This window comes from Nicotiana attenuata, chromosome 9, assembly GCF_001879085.1.
Source record: "Nicotiana attenuata strain UT chromosome 9, NIATTr2, whole genome shotgun sequence".
Classification (NCBI taxonomy): Eukaryota; Viridiplantae; Streptophyta; class Magnoliopsida; order Solanales; family Solanaceae; genus Nicotiana; species Nicotiana attenuata.
This window is the reverse complement of record NC_031997.1, coordinates 28,827,182-28,850,252: the sequence shown is the minus strand read 5'-3', so window position 1 is coordinate 28,850,252 and position 23,071 is coordinate 28,827,182. Positions and strand designations below refer to the sequence as shown.

Below are 23,071 nucleotides of genomic sequence, written 5' to 3'. Positions count from 1 at the left end.
AGGATAATAGTATGAGTATGTATAGTATGTTCCAGAAAGGATTTAGACTTGAAAATTCACAAGAAGAAGTTTTAGAATGAAAAGATTTTTGGGAGTATCCTTTATTCTGAGAAGGGGTCATCATCTAGGCCGAGGGTCTTGACCAAGGCGTTGACTTCCTGAAACTACTTGTGCTAAAGTAGGGAGCACACGAGCGGAGGGTCTCGTTGCTGAGAATTTACTTAGCCAGGCTAAGGTATGATACATGAGTGCTGAGAACCATGAAGCGAGTGGCACCTCGTTGAGACTCACTGAGTACAATAGATGGTACTGACGTTGTCTTTTGGGAACCTACGTTGGTCTGTGGTACAATGTAGAAATCGGTTTTTGCACGCGAGCAGGCTATGGGTTAGGACTTCCCTCTCTTCCAATGCTATTGGTGAGTTCCATGGTTCTATAGCTGATGAAGATCCAATGGAGGGCTTTCTTGACACCAGCTTAATCCAGTCATCAGTCAGGTGGTGGGTCTTCCTTCAGACGTACTCAGAGTTATGGAAACCAGTCTCGCCAGAATCAGAATTTTAGGACATCATCCTCACATAGACAGAGTCATGCTGAGCAACATTCACACCAACAAGGTCTTTGTGGAACATGTAAGCGGCAACATTCTGGTCAGTGCAAGCTTGGGTTTCATGGTTGCTATCATTGCGGAGACATTGGTCATATAAAGGCCAACTGCCCAAAGTTGAGACGTAATTTCAATGGGGGATCAACTGATCTTTCTAATTCCTCAGCTACTGCAGTTGCACCACCTCAGGCTCGTAGTTCTCATAATCAGACCGGGCATGGGGCAGGCAGAGGTGCAGATCGAGTTACTCGAGGAGGAGGACAACCCCATTTGTTTGCTACACTTGATCGTCAGAGTGCAGAGGCATCTGAAGAAGTTATTACAGGTATACTTCTAGTCTGTTCACATAATGCTTATGCCATAATGGATCCAGGTTCAACGCTTTCTTATGTGACCCCATACTTTGCAATTAACCTCCGGCTAGTACCGGAACAACTTAGTGAGCCATTCCTAGTATCTACTCCAGGTGGCGAGTCAGTGAAAGTCAAAAGAGTCTATAGAGGTTGTATAGTTTCGGTCCAAGACCGCAACACCAAAGCCGATCTCATAGAGTTAGAAATGGTAGATTTCGATGTGATCATGGGTATGGATTGGTTATCTTCCTGCTATTGCATGTTAGATTGTCGTGCCAAGATAGTCAGGTTCCAATTTCCAAATGAAGAAGTCTTAGAGTGGAAGGGTAGTTCAGCATCCCTTGTAGGTAAGTTTATTTCTTACCTTAAGGCACAACGAACGATCGGTAAGGGGTATCTCGCCTATTTTGCTCACATCATTAATCCGGAATCAGAACCACCAGCTCTTCAGTCTGTGCCAGTTGTTAGAGAATTTCCAGAAGTTTTCCCAGATGACCTTCCCAGACTTCCTCCTCAAAAAATCATAGACATTGGCATTGAACTCATGCCAGGCACTCAGCTATACCTCCTTATAGGATTGCTCCAGCAGAACTTAATGAGTTGAGAGAACAATTGAAAGACCTTCTTGACAAGGGCTTCATCAGGCCGAGTTTTTCACCATGGGGTGCCTCGATCCTGTTTCTCAAGAAGAAAGATGGGTCTCTCAGAATGTGCGTCGACTATCGGCAGTTGAATGAAGTTACCATTAAGAACAAGTACCACTACCAAAAATTGATGATTTATTTGATCAACTTCAGGGTGCAAAGTACTTTTCAAAGATAGACTTGAGATCGTGGTACCATTAGTTGAGAAATAGAGAAGAAGATGTATCTAAAACAGCCTTTAGAACTCACTACGGGCACAATGAATTTCTAGTAATGTCCTTCGATTTGACAAATGCCCCAGCTGCATTCATGGACCTCATGAACAGAATTTTCAAGCCATTCCTGGATGCCTTTATTATTGTGTTTATAGAAGATATTTTGGTGTACTCTAAGAGTAAGGAAGATCATGCAGAACACCTCAGAATAGCCTTGCAGACCTTGAAGGAGAATGATCTTATGCCATGTTTTCAAAATGTGAGTTCTGGTTGCAGTCAGTGGCACTCTTAGGCCATGTGGTATCTAGTGAAGGCATAAACATAGACCCTCAAAAGACAAAAGCAGTCAAAAACTGGCCAAGGCTGGCAACGCCAACCAAAATCAGAAGGTTTGTAGAGGGGTTTTCCTCACTTGCAGCTCCATTAACTAAGTTGAATCAGAAAGTAGTTAAGTTCTAGTGGTCAGACGCTTGTGAGCAGAGTTTTCAAGAGTTAAAGAAGAGGTTGACCACTGCACTTGTGTTAACCTTGCCGACAGGTTCGGGTGGGTTCAAAGTGTATTGTGATGCCTCCAGAGTTGGTCTTGGTTGTGTTGTTATGCAAAATGGAAAAGTTATTGCTTATGCTTCCAGGCAGTTAAAGAATCATGAAAAGAACTATCCCACAGACGACTTGGAACTTGCAGCGGTGGTGTTTGCATTAAAGATATGGCGACACTACCTTTATGGCGAGCATTCTGAAGTGTTTACGGATCACAAAAGCCTCAAGTAAATTTCAAGCAAAAAGAATTAAATTTGAGATAGAGAACGTGGCTCGAGCTATTGAAAGATTATGACATCAATATCCTTTATCACCCGATCAAAGCTAATATGGTAGCAGATGCACTTAGTCGGAAGTAATGGGTGTCTTGGCCCATCTTGCAGTACAAAGGCGATATTTGGGTCGAGAAATTAAAAAAATGGCAAATGATGGAATTAGATTGGATGAGACCGAAGAAGGAGGTATAGCTCCTTATGCCTTAGCGCAATCCTCTTTAGTTGCGCATGTTAAGGCTAAGCAAGACGAAGATCCATACTTAGTGAAGTTAAAAAAAGGAGTTAGAAACAAATAAATCATTTCCTTCACTCTAGGAAGTGACCGAGTTTTGAAGTTGAATGATTGGTTATGTGTGCCTGATGTAGATGGTCTTAGGAAGGCCATAATGGAAGAAGCTCACAGTTCGAGGTACTCTATCCACCCAGGTGCTACCAAAATGTATCTAGATTTGAAAGAGTTGTATTGGTGGAAAGGCATGAAGAAGCAAGTAGCAGATTGTCACACCTCCTTTTTACCTACTACACCCCCAGAAGAGGGTATAATAAAGGGAGTTATTTCCAACTTGAAGTGACAATCGGAACGGGATTTATTATTAAATTCTCAGAGTCGCCACTTAGGAAATTAATGGTGTCCCAAGTCACCGGTTAAATCCTGACCCGAGGAGATTATGACTCTGTTATCAGTCCGCGAACCAGAAATCCAGGTAAGGAATTCTATTAACCCGGGAGAAGGTGTTAGGCATTCCCGGGTTCCGTGGTTCTAGCACGGTCGCTCAACTGTTGTATTTGATTTATCTGATTTCAAGACATGTTCTAATTTATGCTTTTATTAGTGAACCGCTTTTATTTTTATGTTTAATAAGAATTGCAACGTCGTAAAAATGCGTTTCGAACCACGCCGCACCAGTGCGCCCATGATTGTTAACACATTTCGACGTCGTTGAGATTTGGATTTGGGTCACATAAATGTGCACCCGTATTTAGGAAGGTAAATTTATTAAAATACGTGCCTAAAGCAACTACGCATTTAGTAACTGTGTGGGGAGCCATGAAATTCGCTAAATGGCACATCCCGAGGCCTAAATATTTTGATATAAGCAATTAATGAGGGCCCCGCAATTTGTGTGTTTATTTGGCGAGGCTCGTCTCGTCTATTGTTCATTTTAAAGGGTAAATCTTAAGGCAATCTATGACTTTCTATATTTGATCGTCTTTAACTATTTGTTACTGGGCCTAATAGTACTTTATACTGTGTTGCAGCCTCTGGGCTCCAGGACGAGCCCAACAAAAGAAAAGGTTAAGACTATGTGCACCCCATAAACTGACCAAGCAGATCTAGGCCCAGGCCCAAACGTACACAAGCATCTAACCAAGCCTGGGCTGTTCATTGAGGCCCCGAGACTGATATCGAGTCCAAACGGTTAAGCTAGGCCCAATTCCAATTCAGCTCCAATATGCAGTCTTATTGTTATGAACCAAGAATCGCAACAGTTCAGAAATTTATTCAAGTTATCCTATTGATGTCAACCTAATAATGCCCAGTTTTAGAAATTGAACATTGGATGCGATCTATACTATATAGGATTAATCATTGGATGCAATCTTCCCAGCAATTAATTACATAATCAGAATCAAAGTCCATTGCACAGTCCAGATGTACAATCCAGTTACACAGTCCAATTATACAGCCCAAGGTTTACATACAAATCGATTTGACATTATGCTGTGCGATTAAATCTAACGCCTATATAACTACAATGCACCACAGCCAGGCAGCATTTTTCAGGCCCAAACAAATGAATATTTGTATTCCATTTCAAGCTAAGGTTATAGCAAGGCAGATTCAAATGTGTACCTGGTAATAAGAAAAGGAAAAGATCAGCAGCAGTGAAAGCTCTCAACAGCAACTCAAGAATAAGTTAAAACCCAGTAATAGCTCAGTCAACACAGCAGGTTCATGAATAGGCTTGAAATTCCAGTAATGAAACAAAACACAGCAACAATTTCAAGCACCAATGCAATCCAAAACCAACTCGACTACTCAGACCCAGCAGGTTATTTTTTGAGACCAGCAGATGAGATGCAACAACCCAGATTTTAGTTTGAAACTCAATGAGTCGACAGACCCCAAACCAGACTTGATTTGAACCCTACTTCAAATCATTTCGACTCCAAATGAAGCAGCACAATTTCAAAAGATCAAAACCTCCAAGCTTAAGCAAAATTCCAATGGAACAGTAACCTAGCAATCCTTTTTTTTTGTTTTTGTTTTCTCTGGTTTTTAGTAAGCCCTCTTTTCTCTCTTTAGGTCTCAAATTTTGGCTCCCCCCTTCTAAGGCAAGAAAGAGTGCCTTTATAGGCAAGCTAATAGGGCAACCTTTCAGATTTTAATTTACCCCTTAGGTCCCTGATTTTATGACCTTTCTTCTTATTTTCTGACTTGTGTCACAAGTAACTACCTTAAGTTTATTAGAAACTACACTATAGCCCATCCTAGAAGGTTCTATGCCCATTACAATCCCTATTCTATCCCTACCCCCCTTCAAAAATTACCAAATCTAATGAAAGTACCCTTTTCCCATGCCTAAACTACCCTTTGAACCTCCTCAAATTACTATCATAGTCCCAAATGACTTTAGTCCTCTTTCTACCCTAATTGAATCCATCTGCTATGGCCAAATTCATCTAATTAACAACTAATTGAACAGGGCATTATACTGAAGTATTGTTAACAGCAATCACTGATTAACCAAAACATATTAAACTGAAACAAACAATACACACAAGATTGATTGAAGCTGATCAAAAGAAAATAGGCTAATAAGCAAATTATTGGATTATCAAATCAACAACGACTGTTAACTACACTAATTCGACTGAGCATGTCGAGTGACTCCCATAAAATTAAACTAAGTCATAAACATGCATTCCCTAATCAAAATAAACACAGGGTCGAACTGACAGTCAATCAAAATGGAGATCACAAAACAGAATTAAACCAGATAAAGGATCAAAACGAAACAAAACATTTGGCATGGGAACACTAATCAGGTGAGGAGAACTAAGCTATACAATTAACATGGGGAGAATTAGACAAAACAGTTATCCGATTTCAGAACCAGTAATTACAAACCTAATCTAAAACCTAACACACTAATTAGAAACTAATCTAATCTTAACAGCACAGAAAATCAAACACAAAAGGGAAGAGGACTCATCTGTACAACTACTAAAGTCGCATAGCTCTTCAGATTCAAAATTCGACTATTTCCGGTGAGATTTGAATGCTAATGATGACAAATTCCTCATGAGGGAAGTGAAGAGGTCACGTGGTATCAATTTGGTGGGGTTTGGAGAATTTAGGATTTTGGCCGGATTTTTGATCGGATATTTGAGCAATTCCGGCCATGTTCGAGACAAGTGGCTATGGGAGTTGGGTAGAGGAAGTTAAGGCGGTTCTGTGGTGTGAGTTTGGGACCATTTGGCGTAACCGGCGACTTGGCCGGAAAATTTTAAAGGGATATTCGACGAGTTCCAGTAAGATTTGAAAGCAAAGGACAGTGGATTCAGGTAAAGGAGGAGAAGGGGAATCTGGGGTGTAATTTTGGGGTTGATCGGAGCATCGCCGCCGGCGGCGGCGATTTCCGGCCGACGGCGGCGACACGCTGGGGCGGTGGTGGTAGGGGTGATGTACGAGGAAGACCAGTTTGGTCTCTGATCTATAACATGTTTTATTACACTTATATTGAGAAGGCTTGGGTGATCCTGGACCGTCGGATCATGGGAAATGGACGGATAGGATTGATTGACGCCAAACGGCGTCGTTTTGCAAAAAAGGGGGGGAAACTGGACCGGATGGGGGTATTGGGCCTGGGGTTTGGTACGTGGGTTGGGGAATTTTCTTTTGGGCCAGAATAATTAGCCCAATTCGGGCATAAGACCACCTTCTCCTTTTAAAATCCTCTTTATTCAATTTATTTTCATTTTTTATTTTCTTTTATTTATTTTGCTTTTGTATTTTTTTTGTATTTTGTATTTATTTATTTTTCTGATTTTATTAAATGCTAAAACAAAGCAAAGACCTAATTACACTATTTAACTCCTAAAATTATTATTTAAAACTCTATTTAAAGATAAATGCAATAATTAGCAATGCAAAGAAATTNGGTGGGGCTAGGGCGGAGGAGGGTGGTAGTAACGCCGGCGTTACTGGGGAGGTACGAGGAAGATTGAAAGAACGTTTTTAGGTTTGGGTTAATTTCGGACAGTTTTATGGGATTTGAGACTTAGTTCTCATCCGTTTGATCTTGAAGGATCAACGGATGAGATTCACCCGGGCAGAACGGTGTCGTTTTGAATGGGGTTGCTGGACCGGGTTACAGGGGACGGGTATGGACCGGCCTGGATTGAGGATTTCATTTGGGCTGACTGATTTTGGCCCAAATCTATGTTCAAAAGTCTCCCTAATGTTAGATACATGCTGGTATGATACGAGTACCGCTCAACGAACTCAATGCAACAAGTTCTCCTTGGCCTTTCTCTGCTTGGGGCATGGATGTCATCAAACCAATTGAACCCGCTGCTTCAAACGAGCATAGGTTCATATTGGTGGCTATAGATTACTTCACAAAATGGGTTGAAGCCGCATCGTATAAGGTTATAACTAAGAAGGTCGTAGTAGATTTTGTCCAGGACTACACTGTTTGTCGATTTGGAATACCTGAGTCAATCATTACTAACAATACCGCCAATCATAACAATGACCTGATGAAAGCTATGTGTGAAATTTCAAGATCAAACATTGGANTTTGGGTTAATTTCGGACAGGTTTTATGGGATTTGAGACTTAGTTCTCATCCGTTGGATCTTGAAGGATCAACGGATGAGATTCACCCGGGCAGACGGTGTCGTTTTGAATGGGGTTGCTGGACCGGGTTACAGGGGACGGGTATGGACCGGCCTGGATTGAGGATTTCATTTGGGCTGACTGATTTTGGCCCAAATCTGGCCATTTTTTTTTAATTTTCTTTTTCCCCTTTTTTTGTATTTTTGTATTTATTTATTTTTCTGATTTTATAAAATGCTAAAACAAAGCAAAGACCTAATTACACTATTTAACTCCTAAAATTACTTATAACTCTATTTAAAGACAAATGCAATAATTAGCAATGCAAAGAACTATTTTCTTGCAATTTTCTTTACATTTTATTCTACAACTAATGAACACTAAAATTGTGAAATTAAATCCCTAAATGCCAATGCATATTTTTGATATTTTCATATGGATTAAAATGCACAAATAAAAATGCAACAATTACCAAAGAATGCCACAAAATTCACAAAAATTTATAAAATACTAGAAAAATTATTTTGTTTGAAATTTTGGGAATTATTCATATATAGGGCAAAAATCACGTGCTCACTACTATTATCAATATCGTCACTGTCATCAATATCGATCTCATCAAGAAGAAAGCCTTTAGGCTTGTTATCCAGGAACTTGTTCAGAAATATCATAATGAAAGGAACATAGGAGTTTGTCGCTAGGTATTTGACCAAATAGGATCGTCCAGTTCCTATAGAACCTATCACTAAAATACCCCTAGAGGGGGATAAGGCTAAGCGGAGCTGAAAAGGGTTTTCCATGAGATGGGAAATGAAAAATATTTTCCCCACACGAAGTTTGTGAATAAGTGACTGTCTGATAATGAGCAAAGAATATTCGTCTTTCTGCTAAGCAGGAACTCATAATTCATTAGATGCTTTTTATGAATGTCAACTAAGTATCGTAAGTAAATTGCTTCCGGTTGTTCAATCATTTGATAACCAGAGTCATTCTTTGATAAAAAATCACTATGAGTCACACACACACACACACACACACACACACACACACACACACACACACACATATATATATATATATATATATATATATATATATATATATAACACGCCATCTGTTCATGGGTCAATGTACATATATAAATAAATGAAATGCATGAAAATATGTTAGTAATCTCAATATTCCTTTCGGATAAACCTTATCAACTGCGTATTATTCCGAGACCGATGAACAAAAGATATAATAATATGTCACATGGGGAATCAAGAACATAGAGACCCCTACTATTTCTATGAATAGAGTCGTTTATGAAAGCTGTACGTTTGCTCGTTTCTTTTTGTATCATTGGATCATGCCAAAAAGAAAGAAGGGATAGCCTTAACATACCTGGAGTAAGAAAAAATTCATATGATATTCTTGCGAAGGATTACACCGTACTCCCTTAAAATTGCAAAATCTCTGTTTGATTTATTGTGGATCCGTACCTTTCTATGTTAACTGCCGGTTGTCTTCTCTGTTAGCTTCAGATTGCCAACACTAAGAGTTCTTAATCGTTCAAAGATGTGTGTCTTTGAATTGTTCATATTCAAAGATATGTAACCTTCTAGAATTCAATAATTCCTTATGTTGGAAGATAAGTATCTTTTGATTATTAAAAGATTTGTAGCTTTTTCTAATTAGATGGCTTATCTTGGAATTAGTTGCTACCTAATCTAATATGATTAAGAGTCATTTGTTTTGTTAGTGGCTTGCTGTCATGTGGGGGTGGGGTGGAGTTTTAATCTTATCCTAAACTCACAAGTTAATTAGGTAATATTCCGTTACCCGATAATTAATCAATTATCCAAATAATTAAGAATTGTCTCAAATTACTTAAAATACTACTCATTTTTAATATACTTTATACAATATACTATCATGGTCATATGGTACCTTGTATGGTACTTAGTCCATAAATATCGGGTATTATAGCTCGGACCGTATTTTATCCCAAATTGACAACCTTCAACGAAACTCATTTTCTTTAATTCGTGTACCCTTTATTCTTCATGGCACTTACTTATCGCTTGTTATAAATAGCATAAGTACGTTAACCTCAAGATAATCTCATCCCCGAGTCTACGCCGATTAACTGAAAATGAAACTTTAACGTACGAAAATGTGAGATATAACAAAAAGCTGTTAGTTCAGACATAATGTTAGTGGAGTAAGAAATTCCTCCCATAAAACCAATGATCCCATCTCCATTCTTATTTCCGATTCAACCTCCAATCCCCCCAACCCTAGGGTTGCTTAGACAAGATCTGTCAGTATTAAGTTTAAATTTATCTATGTCAGGAGGAGTTTATTTAACATTGTATTTATGAAAAGAATTTTTCCCATGTTAGATGTGAGGCACTTTGCCATAGACAAAGTAAGAGATTCTAGAAATTGTGAAGACCAAGTACGCGTATTGACTTTTTTGGTGTACTCGTAGTATTACTTTTTCTCCTCTCAAAGTTGCTCTCCAAAACAACAACTACTAAAATAGTATTCTACACAACTTTCACTAATTTCTATAATTTGATTTTATTTAATAGATAAAATTTAACCTTTTGTTTTATTTACAGACTAACTTTTCTTTTGACCGTCGTCGTCTAACATTTCTGATTTTAAATAGGGAATACTAACTTATATCTCAATCTTATACACAACTTGAACACGTTATACCTGAATTCTAGTAGTAGATACTCTTAAATTCCTTTTTCATTTTTTTAGTGTTTAAAGACTGCCATTCTTTTTAGTTTCTTAAATTATTTATATTGGGGGAAGGATGGTAGGTTGAGAATTAAGTATTGTGCTTGAAAATGCACACTAGGTGTTCGAGGAGCTTTCAGTTATTCCTATGACTATTATATTGAGTTATCTTCTTTTTTTTTTTTTTTTTTTTTTTTTGTAATATTACCTTCATTTTAACTTCTGAGATTAAATTATTCACTTTCTTTTTGGTTTTTGGTAATTACTGACATTACTATTCTATATTTGAACATGTTAAAGAATCTGACATATACTTTATTGATAAATCAAGATTAATCATATTTCAAACTGTACAATGAAGTGAACTATGTTTGCTTAAGGAAAAAATTGCCGTTACTCTTTGTAGCCTATCAATTCGAGCTGATGAACAAGAAAACAAATGCAAGAGTACTGAAATTGATTTATTTTCTTTAGCTCTATGTCTATTAAGTGCAGTATATATTATTTGACTAGCTTATCATGTGATGAGCTTAAATTATGTACTTTAGTATGCCGTTGAAGAAAAAGCTAAAAATGACTTTATTAGTAAGTGACGAATAATATGAATATAAATATTATTTATCGGTTAAATCATAAATGGCATCACTACTAGTAGTAGTACAAAAGATAACAAGCTCCTGTCTATTGCGCTACTGCTCTTAAAGGAAATACTTTAGTACTAAGTTAATATTTCAACTACTACAAAATAATACACTAGACTTAAGTCCGTAACATAAAACTTTGAAAAGTTCTGACTCTTTTTTTTTCCTTTCCTTTTTTGGATTTTCAACTTTTTATTTGTTTTTATTCCACATGAACAAACATGTTTGTCAAAAGGAATCATTTGATTTTAGTTGTATTCACTTTGTGTAATTACCGTAGTTAAACTAGAAGGTAAATGATGTCATTTGCTCAAATAATTAGTACTCCATAAATCACCAAATACTTGTACTTGCCTCTAATTATTACACAAGGCTGGCCCTTTCAATCATAGTTACTATCATACCCCTATATTCTGGACTTGCCAATGGAAGCATCAGGCTAAAACCAAGGGGGTTAAATAGTCAAATAAAGACCATTTATCATTACTTTCTCATTTCAATGTCCCAACTATATCTTCGTGTCCATAATTTTCTCCCGTATTCATTTTCTCTGTCCTAATTATAAATCCTCTCCGTCTGTAACGGCTCCGTCACTCTAGCAGTTACCACTATTACTGTGACCGAAATAGATAACGGAGGAACACAGCTGGCGATGAACACGTCGAAGATGCGCCGGAAAGTTGTTCCGGCGGCGGTAGATAACGGCGATTCAGCCGACAAACTTGACCAGCTCCTCCTCTCCGCCTCCATCTGCAACGGTGAAGACGTCGGGCCCTTCGTTCGAAAGGCGTTTGCTTCCGGCAAGCCTGAAACCCTCCTTCACCACCTCCGCCACTTCGCTCGATCCAAGGAATCCGAAATCGAGGATGTCTGTAGAGCACACTACGAAGACTTCATCACCGCCGTCGACGATCTCCGATCTCTTCTCTCCGACGTCGATTCTCTCAAATCTTCACTCTCCAACTCCAACTCTCAACTCCAGTCCGTCGCCGTGCCTTTGCTAACGACGCTCGATTCCTTCGTCGAAGCTCGAAACAAATGCACAAACATAACTCTCGCTATCCTATCCCTCCGCACGTGCGTACAGTTAGTCGAGCTTTGCTCACGCGCCAATCGTCACCTCTCAGAGAACAATTTCTACATGGCGTTGAAGTGTGTGGACTCGATTGAGAGAGAGTTTATGAACAAAACACCGTCTTCTACTCTCAAACGAATGCTTGAGAAGCAGATCCCTGCGATCCGTTCGCATATCGAACGGAAAATCAACAAAGAGTTCGGCGATTGGCTTGTCGAGATCCGTGTGGTTAGCCGGAACTTAGGGCAATTAGCTATAGGACAAGCCTCGGCGTCGAGGCAGAGAGAAGAAGAGCTCAGAATGAAGCAACGACAAGCTGAGGAACAGAGTAGACTCAGTCTTAGGGATTGTGTTTATGCTTTGGAAGAAGAAGACGATGACGGATTTAACGGAATCAGTGCTGAGGCAAACGATGGTAATGGAATATTAGGTTTTGATTTGACGCTGTTGTATAGGGCTTATCACATAAACCAAACTCTAGGACTTGAAGATAGATTCAAGCAGTACTATTTCGAGAATCGCAAGCTTCAGTTGACTTCAGATTTTCAGGTATCTTCAATGACGCCCTTTCTTGAATCTCACCAGACTTTTTTCGCGCAAATTGCTGGATTTTTCATTGTGGAAGATAGAGTTTTGAGGACCGGTGGTGGGTTGGTTTCGAAATTGGAGGTGGAGAATTTATGGGATACTGCTATGAGTAAAATGTGTTCTGTTTTGGAAGATCAGTTTTCTAGAATGCAAACTGCGAATCATTTATTATTGATTAAAGACTATGTGAGTTTGCTTGGAGTTACATTGCGTAGATATGGATACCCTGTTGAGGCTTTGCTAGATGTGTTGAGCAAGCACAGGGATAAGTATCATGAACTTCTTTTATCTGATTGTCGAAAGCAGATAACTGAGGCCCTTGCTGCAGATAAATTTGAGCAAATGTATATGAAAAAGGAATACGAGTATAACATGAATGTGCTGTCATTTCAGTTACAGACGTCGAATATTATGCCTGCGTTTCCTTATGTTGCACCATTTTCATGTACTGTGCCTGATTGCTGTAGAATTGTACGGTCGTTTATTGAGGACTCGGTGAGTTTCATGTCATATGGTGGTCAGCTTGATTTCTATGATGTGGTGAAGAAATACTTGGATCGGCTTTTGACTGAGGTCCTGGATGGAGCCTTGTTGAAGCTCATTAATACGTCTATTGGTGGCGTCACCCAAGCAATGCAGATGGCAGCTAATATGGCTGTGTTTGAACGTGCATGTGACTTTTTCTTTCGTCATGCTGCACAGCTTTCAGGGATTCCATTGAGAATGGCAGAGAGGGGGAGGAGACTGTTTCCTTTGACTAAAGCCCGTGATGCTGCTGAAGAGATGCTTTCTGGTCTGCTTAAGCAAAAGGTTGACGGGTTCCTTTTGCTGATTGAGAATGTGAACTGGATGGTGGATGATCCTCCGCAGGGTGGAAATGAGTATGTGCATGAGGTGACCATATTTCTTGAAACTCTAGTTTCTACTGCCCAGCAGATCTTGCCTGTTCAAGTTCTGAAAAGAGTTTTACAAGATGTTCTATTTCATATATCAGAGATGATTGTCGGGGCTTTACTAGGGGAGTCGGTTAAAAGGTTCAACATAAATGCTATTATGGGTCTTGAAGCTGATGTCAAAATGTTGGAATCATTTGCTGAATCCCAAGCTACTCTCTTATCTGAGGCAGAGGCTAGCCAGTTGAAAGCAGCATTGGCTGAGTCTAGGCAGTTGGTTAATCTACTCTTGAGCAACCATCCAGAAAATTTCCTGAATCCAGTTATTAGAGAGAGAAGTTATAATGCTTTGGACTACCGCAAAGTTGTGACTATTTCGGAGAAGTTAAGGGATCAATCTGATAGGCTTTTTGGGTCTTTTGGCACAAGGGGATCTAAGACGAACACTAAGAAGAAATCTCTTGATGCATTGATAAAAAGACTGAAAGATGTTAACTGAATCAGCAAATATCTGTATGTTTTGTTCCTTGAGAGATCTCCATATTGTAGTTGTGTTGATTACTTGTTGGTATCATATCTAGCTTCTCTTCAAAATTGCCTACCATTTGTGTATTTTTTATTTCAATAGTTCCACATTGATTGCTGTATTCATTTCTTCAGAGAACATTTATGTTCCTTGTTAATTGTCATATTCTTTTGCAACTTAGATATAATTTGTTTTCTCACAAACTAGTACTTTCTTGCATTGATAGGTCTCTAGCGTTATTCTGCAGAACACATGGGTTCTTTTCGTTGAATATATCGTTTGTTAATTTGCTTATTTACTCTGTTATATGTATAAGATTTTTCTGTCATTTCCTTATTGCTGTTCCTCGTGTGTTGACAAAAGCCTATGCAAGACTTCAGCATGCATATAATCCTCCTATTGAATTGGACATAGAATAAGCGCACAAAAAGATGATTAGTAGTAGGTCTTTAGTTACTGGCGATAAGACCACTTCACCTGGAAAGAGTCACCACTGAGTGATTGAATCGAGTACAGCAAATTTGAGGAAAAGATAGAAAAGGCTATGCTGCAAATCATTGAAAAGCTGGTTTCTTTAATGATAGGAGGAGTTTGGGAAGAAGCAGAAGATAATGTTGAAGCAAAATGTTGATACTGGGAAAGAATGTATATTGACTTATTAATCGCTTTGTGAAAAAGTAGCTATTTAGTTACTGAAAGGTGATTTTAGTGGGGGGTAGTTGACCATAAAACATGACGATAGTCACTACTTCAACAGTAAACATAATAGAATCTCACTTTTCTCGTTGGGCTGAAGAAATTAGTACATATTTCTCTTAATTTCCTCATTGTTTCCCTTTAGCATTTGGAGTAACTGAAATCTTGATGGATGTAAACCTCGATGCTGTTACCCTTAAAACTCACAGAAACACAGATGCCATATATGCAGGGCAGAATCACAAGGTGAGGTTCATGTTTTGTCGAACCCAATAGTTTTAGTACAAACTTTGTGGAGTATTTAATATTCATTGAATATGTACACAAATTTAATTTGGAATTCAATTACTAATACTTAATGTCGCTATCCTAAAACTTAAAACTTAAATAGTTTAAATTCTGATTTTGCCTCTTGGGAATATGTGCTTCCAGCTTCTTAGACCATTACGTTACACTAGGCTCAGTACGTTTAACAATGTGCTAAATGGCTTATGTCCCTGGTTTTTATCAAGAGAATTTTTTATAAAGCACTATCTTTTAATGGTAATTAGCTATCTATAGATACCATTTGCTATATTACGGATTGTAGATACGTTTTCTGTTGTTATAAGATGCATTTGATGTATTTAAGCTACTGTATTCATGAATACAGTAGTAAAAATAGACGTGAATCAGGGAAGTCCAGCTAATCAGTTGTTGTATTCAACTGTATTCACGAGCTGTATTCGTGAATACAGTAACATATATTGCGTAAAATATGGACCTTTCAACTGTTTAAAACGGAAAGGAAATCAATTTACCAAATAGTCTCCTAATATAACTCAACTAACATAATATATCGCCCATAATCTGTATTCCTCCTTTCACGAAAGATTTTCAATCCGAAAAATAGCAAAAAGCAGAGCAACCTCTGGATTTTCAATTCTCCCTTTTTTCTGTTGTTCCAGTGCGTACCCAGTTCTGTTTTCAACCACGAAAAATCGTGATTGATACAATTGTATACAGAATTAAGGTATAATTCGATTATACATATGGCAAGTCTAACAGTGTTATTGCATCATTCTGGCAAGTGGAATAGTAAGAGTAACTACGTCGATTATTCAATTGAGGGAATACCGATAAAGGAGTATACGTCGTATAATGATTTGGTTGCGTCAATTTCTAATCAACTGGACACAAATTTGAGCTCAAAGTCTATTAAAATTCAATACAAAGTAGAAGGAAATTACACGCCAATAGAAATACACAATGATATGGGTTACAAGGTGTATGTAGAGTTGGAAAAAGAGAACAGAGAATTCGGGATGTATCCTTTGTGCATAACAACGATTGACGAAGAAGTTGTATCCGGAGGTAGTTTAATTCAAGGTGACATTGTGCAAATAGACGAAGCAGTTCAAAGGTATAATTTTGATACAGATGATACACTTGCTCTTGATGTTGTCAATTCAGGAGAACCAATTGGGGTATTCGAATTGGACAAGGATTTGATAATTTTAAAAACTAATCAAAGGGAGGTTATGGCTAAACAAGTATATAAGGATAAGGCTACATTGAAAGAGGTGATGGAGCATTATGCTATATTTCAAAGGTTTCAATTCCGGGTTGATAGGTCTAATGCTAGTATTCTTAATTATTCATTATTTTTTTGTATATTGTATTCATGGTAGGAGTTGTAACTGGTATATAGATGTATATAGGTGTATTTGGGAATTTTCACTTGACCTTCACTGTTGTGATTCTGTATTTTTTATGTATTTCAAATACATGTATTCTTGTGTATTTGACTGGTAAAAACTTGTTACAGTGGCTCTCACTATTTTTTTGGTGTATTAGTTGTATTTGAATGTATGCATATAACTATAGGCGTATTCAGACATATTTAAATGTATACCATTGTATATATATTAGTGTTGTATAATAATTTATATATATAGATGTAATAATGTATTCAAATGTATAGGAGTGTATTTTTTAAGCATTTATACTTATCATATGTATAATTAAATTCTTTGCAGCTATGCATTATTATGTATGTCAGAAGATTGTGAATGGAGGTTTAAGGCTTCTAGCATTAACAAATCAAAACTATTCAAAGTGAGAGAGTTCAATGATAAGCATACATGTCCATTGAAAGACAAGGTGTATGAGCAACGCCAGGCAAGTAGCAGCCTTATAAGTGGTATGATTAGGCCCAAGCTTACAAATCATAAGAGGTAATACACCTCAAAGGATATAATTAATGATGTGAAAACATATTTAGGTGTGGATGTTAGCTACATGTTGGCGTGGCAGGCTAAAGAAAAGGCAAAGAATTTTTTGAGAGGTGAACCAGCTGATTCATACAAAAAATTACCAGGATACTTATATACAATAGATATGACATATCCTGGTTCGCACATTAGAATGGTAAAATCGCCAAAAAATGAGTTCATGTATGTGTATATATCTTTGCATGCCTTTATAAAGGGGTTCGATCATTGTAGACCTATTGTGGTTGTGGATGGAAGTCACCTAAAATCTTATTACACCGGGACATTCGTCTCGGTCAGCACGTTGGATAGTGCAGGTGAGTATGCGAATTATAATAAATTTTGTTAATATTAATAACTATGCCATATAAAATGTGTTCCATTTTAAAGAATGAAATACATATTTTAAAAATATATATGCAATTATCTTTATAGGTCATGTATTTCCACTAGCATATGGTGTTATTGATTTAGAGAACGATGCTGCTTGGTCGTGGTTCTTCGAGCAATTCAAGAAAGCATATGGTGAGAGGGAAAACATGTGCATTATTTCAGATAGAAATGAGAGTATCATTAAATCTGTATCGAGAGTGTATTCAGATGTACCACATTTTGCTTGTATATGGCATCTATGGAATAACGAATATAAGAAATTCAAAAAGAGCCATGCAAAGTTGAGCGAGGTATACTTCTTAATGGCAAAAGCGTACACACAGGATGAATTTGACAGTCTAATGGAGAAGGTAGATATTAGGGTGAAAGAATATACGAAAAGTGGGCTAGGTTGTATGCACCTGTTAACAGGGGATGGACCATGACGTCAAATATTGCTGTGTCAATCAATGCCGCACTAGTGTCAGCAAGGGAATTTTCAATATACGACTTCCTCGAAGAAGTTAGGAAGATGTTGGACGTTGGAATTGCAGCAACCGGAAAGAAGCTACACAGACATACACAACGCTTGGAAAAAAATACCAGGAGATGCTTACTTTGAATGAGGCAATGTCTACACGCATGACGGTAAACTTTATTTTTATCCATATGCATTTCATATATTAAGCCCTTGTACAAGGTTTACTTTTTTCTGACACAATTTATACTTTTTGGATTACAATACATATGTTCAGTGTATCATTAGTTGAATTTAATATTTTTGTTTCTACCCATATGCATTTCATAAGAAGATATTTAATGTATATAAATGTGTTCATAAGGTAAGAAGTCATTATCTTTAATATCATGCCAGTCTACATATACGATGTATTCTGCTGTATTCAAACAATTCCATTGTATTCAACTGCATATTTCTGCATTCTATATATAGAAATATATTTGTATTCAATACATATTTGATTTAATTCAACCTGCTGTATATTTAATGCGTCTATTCTTTGGTATATAAATGAATTTTTTGGTTTGTATGTGTTCAAAACTTATAGATCTATGTTTAAATGTAAGTGGTATCATCGACTGAATACTTGCATACGATGAATGATGAAGGGAGGCATTACACCGTGTGCCTGTTAGAGAGAAAATGCGTTTGTGGGAGGTTCCAAGTTGACGAATCACCATGCCCACACACTTGGGCTGTATTGAAGAGCAAGTTTCTAATGCCAGAAGATTATTGCTCTGAATATTACAAACCAAAATCTGTTGTAATGACATACGAGGTGCCAGTGTATCCGCTGCTGGACCTAAATGAATGGAATATTCCAGCACATATTTCAGAGGAAGTTGTATTACCACCCAAATGGAAAAGACCTCCTGAAAGGCCAAAGAAGAAGCGAGATAAGCCGTTCAGTGAATTGCTGCAGCAAAAAAATCAACATTCATGTAGCATATGTGGGCAGGGAGGACATAATAAGCGAACGTGTAGAAATGCTCCACGTAGGACTTAGTTCACATTCTGACTTGTATTAGTGCTACAACGATGTGTCATAGATTTCGGCGATATTTTGCAATAATACATTTTTGATTTTTTCGTGAATAGATTCTGGATATAGTTAGTTATTGTGTTAATACATAAACCAGGGTACACTCGTATTGTATATTCGAATACATGTTATTACAGACGGAAAAAATACTATTATAAACATATGAATATGAGTGTATTATAAAAAGATTTCATATTTCATTCAGCAATACATAAGTCATTCATTTTTCTGTGAATACATCTAAATAGATCTAGATACAAAAAGTGTTTGGATTTGAGATTGTATAATCTTTTTGTATATACAAACCAAACATATACATCTGCATACATATGAATACAGTCTGTTAAATTATGTTGAAAAATCCATGTTGAATATATTCGAATACATCCTGTTTAATACATTCGAATACATCCTGTTTAATACATACGTATACAATCTGTTATATACTGTGTCTGACTTTAATATACAAATCCAACCAAAATACGTCTGAATACTGCTACATACATATTTGATGTCATATGAATATACCTGTTTAATAGATGTAAATACAACAGCTTGGGTACATACTTATACAACCTGCTGAATGCATACTTATATCCCTTGTATTATTCAGTTTCTTACTTGGATATAACATCGAAACAACTGAATCTGATTACATACTAATACCCTGTTGAAGACATACAAAAATACAAATATGTTATACACTGTGACTGACTTGAATGTACAAATCCAACCAATCTCCTAATATATTTGAATACATGTATCAAACATCTAAATATATTTGAATACATGTATTCAATCTCATGTAATATCTAAGTCAGTCATTATTTTGTGAATACACATAAATAAATCTAGATACAAAAAGTGTTTGGATTTGAGATTGTATAATCTTTCTGAATATACAAACCAAATAAATACATCTGTATACATATGAATACAGTCTATTAAATTCTATTGAAAACTACCTGTTGAATACATTCGAATACATCCTGTTTAATACATACTTATACAATCTGTTATACATTGTGTCTGACTATAATATACAAAGATAACCAAATACATCAGAATACTACTACATACACATTTGATGCCACATGAACATACATGTTTAATAGATGTAAATACAACAGGTTGGGTACATACTTTGTAGACTGTTGAATACATATACAACCTGTAATATTGTCACGACCCCAGTTCGCCCTCCGTGAACTGTCGCGACGGCAGCTAGTCCCTACGACTAGGTAAGCCTAACAAGTGCGGAAAAACAATCGAAACCTTGCGGAAATTATAACTTAAAACCAAGATTTAACAAAATGAAAATGAAATGTAAAATGCCACTCGGCACATACAACACAATATCTCAAACTTCTACAATACTATCCCAAAACCCGGAAACTCACGGGAACACAAGCTGAGAGAAATATAGTAAAAATGCTCTAACTCCGGAATGTTTACATCAACAGTATGATAGAAGGGCTAATACTACAAGATAGAATAAAGATGGAGACTCTTCGGTCTGCGGACGTGGCAAATGTACCTCGAAGTCTCCAAAAGCTCTCCCTGCCTCAAGGATGATAAGCCTGTGCAGAAGTACCTGGATATGCATATGAAAAACATGCGCAGAAAGGGCATGAGTACACCACAGCGGTACTCAGTAAGTGTCAAGCCTAACCTCGGTTGGGTAGTGACGAGGAAGGTCAGGGCCCTACTGAGGTTAAATAAGATACAGGTTTAACAGTATGAAATGACAGTGTAATTAAATAACACAAGATATAAAGGACATCAACAACTATTACAAAGGCAAGTAAAACGCAGTAAAAGAACATAACTCAACTCCGAGATAACAACCGGGGATCTCCCAGGATACCGTCCTGTAGTCCCCAAATATAGATATCATGTCCAGTGGATCTCCCGGGTGCAGTCCCGTAGTCCAACTCATAAATATGCAGGGGGATCTCCCGGAATGCAATTCCGTAGTGCCAAAGTAAACATACAGGGGGGGAGCTCCCGGGATACCGTCCCGTAGTCCCAAAGTAAATACACAAAACCAACAAGAATCCAATCCAATAAATTTCATCTCAAAGTGAAGCAGGTAACCCTAACCTAGCATGAATCACGTAGTACAATTAAGGCAGTTAAGACAAATAGAGCAATTTAGTCAAGTAGACATGTTTCTCTAAGCTACAGCAGGTTTAATGTCCAAACAGTGTAAGCAAGGAAAAGAAGAACACAATTCAAGGCTATTTTTAAACAAAAACCGGATTTCCAACAATTAGTACAAGTACGCGCTCGTCGCCTCATGTACGAGGCATTTCAATTACCATAATATCAATCCTAAGGGGAAAAGTCCCCCACACAAAGTTAGACAAGCCACTTACCTCGAACCGGCTCAAATCAACTAGAAACCACGCTCTTGCCACGAGTATCCAACTCCAAATGGCACAAATCTATTTAGTTCCATTTCATAATGTAAATAATACTTCAAGAAGCTGAATCGACGATTAAGTTCTAAGCTAATATGCGAAATTATGTAAAATGACCAAAATGACCCTCGGGCCCACGTCTCAGAATCGGGTAAAATTTATATTTCCAGAAACCTCGCACTCTCACGAGTCTAACCATACGAAAATTGTCCAAATCCCATAACATTTCGACCCTCAAATCCGTGATTCTATCCGAGAGGGTTTTCTAAACTTTTCCAACAAAATTCACGGATTAAATGCCAAAACTAGTAATAGATTCGAGTAATCTAACCAAAATTAAGTTAAGAACACTTACCCTGTTGTTCCCTTTGAAAATGTCTCAAAAAATCGCCTCACCCGAGCTCCAAATCGCCAAAAAATGGAAACAGAACTTGAAATAATCTGTCCAGCAATTTTCGCACCTGCGATTACTTTTCACCGCAGGTGCGGTTACTGTTCACCGCAGGTGCGGTTACTGTTCACCACAGATGCGGTTACTGTTCACCGCAGGTGCGGTTACTATTCACCACAGGTGCGGTTACTGTTCACCGCAGGTGCGGTTACTGTTCACCGCAGAAGCGAAAAATGCAGAAGCTGAAATTTCAGCAGCTTTCTTCAAGTCCGAATTGATCCGTTAACCTTCCGAAACACACCCGAGGCCCCTGGGACCTCAACCAAACATGCCAACCAATCCTAAAACGTCATTCAAACTTGTACCAATCTTCAAAATACTTCAAACAACATCAACACACCTATTTTTCATCGAATTCAAGCCTAAGAATTTCAAAAACTCTAAAAATACGCTTTCGATCAAAAAGTCTATCAAACCTCGTCCGAATGACCTAAAATTTTGCACACACGTCACATTCAACACTACGGAGCTACTCTAACTTCCGAAATTTCATTCTGGCCCTCGGATCAAAATCTCGCTATCGAATCGAAAACTTCCAAAATTCAACTTTCGGCATTTCAAGCCTAAATTAGCTACGAGCCTCGGAATAGGGCAGCAGCATCAGAGGATGAGCAGCGGAGACTTGAGAGGTTCAAGAAGTATGATCCTCCGGTATTCAGTGGGTTAGCATCAGATGATGCCTTGGGATTTCTGGAGGAGTGCTGCCGTATTCTCCGCACTATCTGTCTTAACTGCCTTAATTACGTGATTCATGCTAGGTTAGGATTACCTGCTTCACTTTGAGATGAAATTGATTGGATTGAATTCTTGTTGTTGATGTGTATTTACTTTGGGACTACGGGACGGTATCCGGGGAGCTCCCCCCTGTATGTTTACTTTGGGACTATGAAATTGCATTCCGGGATATCCCCCTGCACATTTATGAGTTGGACTACGGCTTTTCCCCTTAGGATTGATATTGTGGTAATTGAAATGCCTCGTACGTGAGGTGACGAGCGCGTACTTGTGGTAATTATTGGAAATCCGGTTTTTGTTTAAAAATAGCCTTGAATTGTGTTCTCTTTTCCTTGCTTACACTGTTTGGACATTAAACCTGTTGTAGCTTAGAGAAACATGTCTACTTGACTAAATTGCTCTATCTGTCTTAACTGCCTTAATTGTACTACGTGATTCATGCTAGGTTAGGATTACCTGCTTCACTTTGAGATAAAATTTATTGGATTGAATTCTTGTTGTTGCTGTGTATTTACTTTGGGACTACGGGACGGTATCCCGGGAGCTCCCCCCTGTATGTTTACTTTGGGACTACGGAATTGCATTCCGAGAGATCCCCCTGCACATTTATGAGTTGGACTACGGGACTGCACCCGGAGATC

At 37.8% G+C, this 23,071-nt stretch overlaps 2 protein-coding genes across 2 annotated transcripts; both read left to right on the top strand.

The window, feature by feature from the left end:
* On the top strand, positions 11,346–14,119 carry LOC109232198 (exocyst complex component SEC15B). The gene has a single exon (XM_019397883.1). It carries the CDS (start codon positions 11,510–11,512, stop codon positions 13,910–13,912), a length of 2,403 nt encoding a protein of 800 aa, XP_019253428.1. The 5' UTR covers positions 11,346–11,509; the 3' UTR covers positions 13,913–14,119.
* On the top strand, positions 18,375–18,785 carry LOC109232616. The gene has a single exon (XM_019398375.1). The coding sequence runs from the start codon at positions 18,375–18,377 to the stop codon at positions 18,783–18,785; it is 411 nt and encodes a 136-aa protein (XP_019253920.1).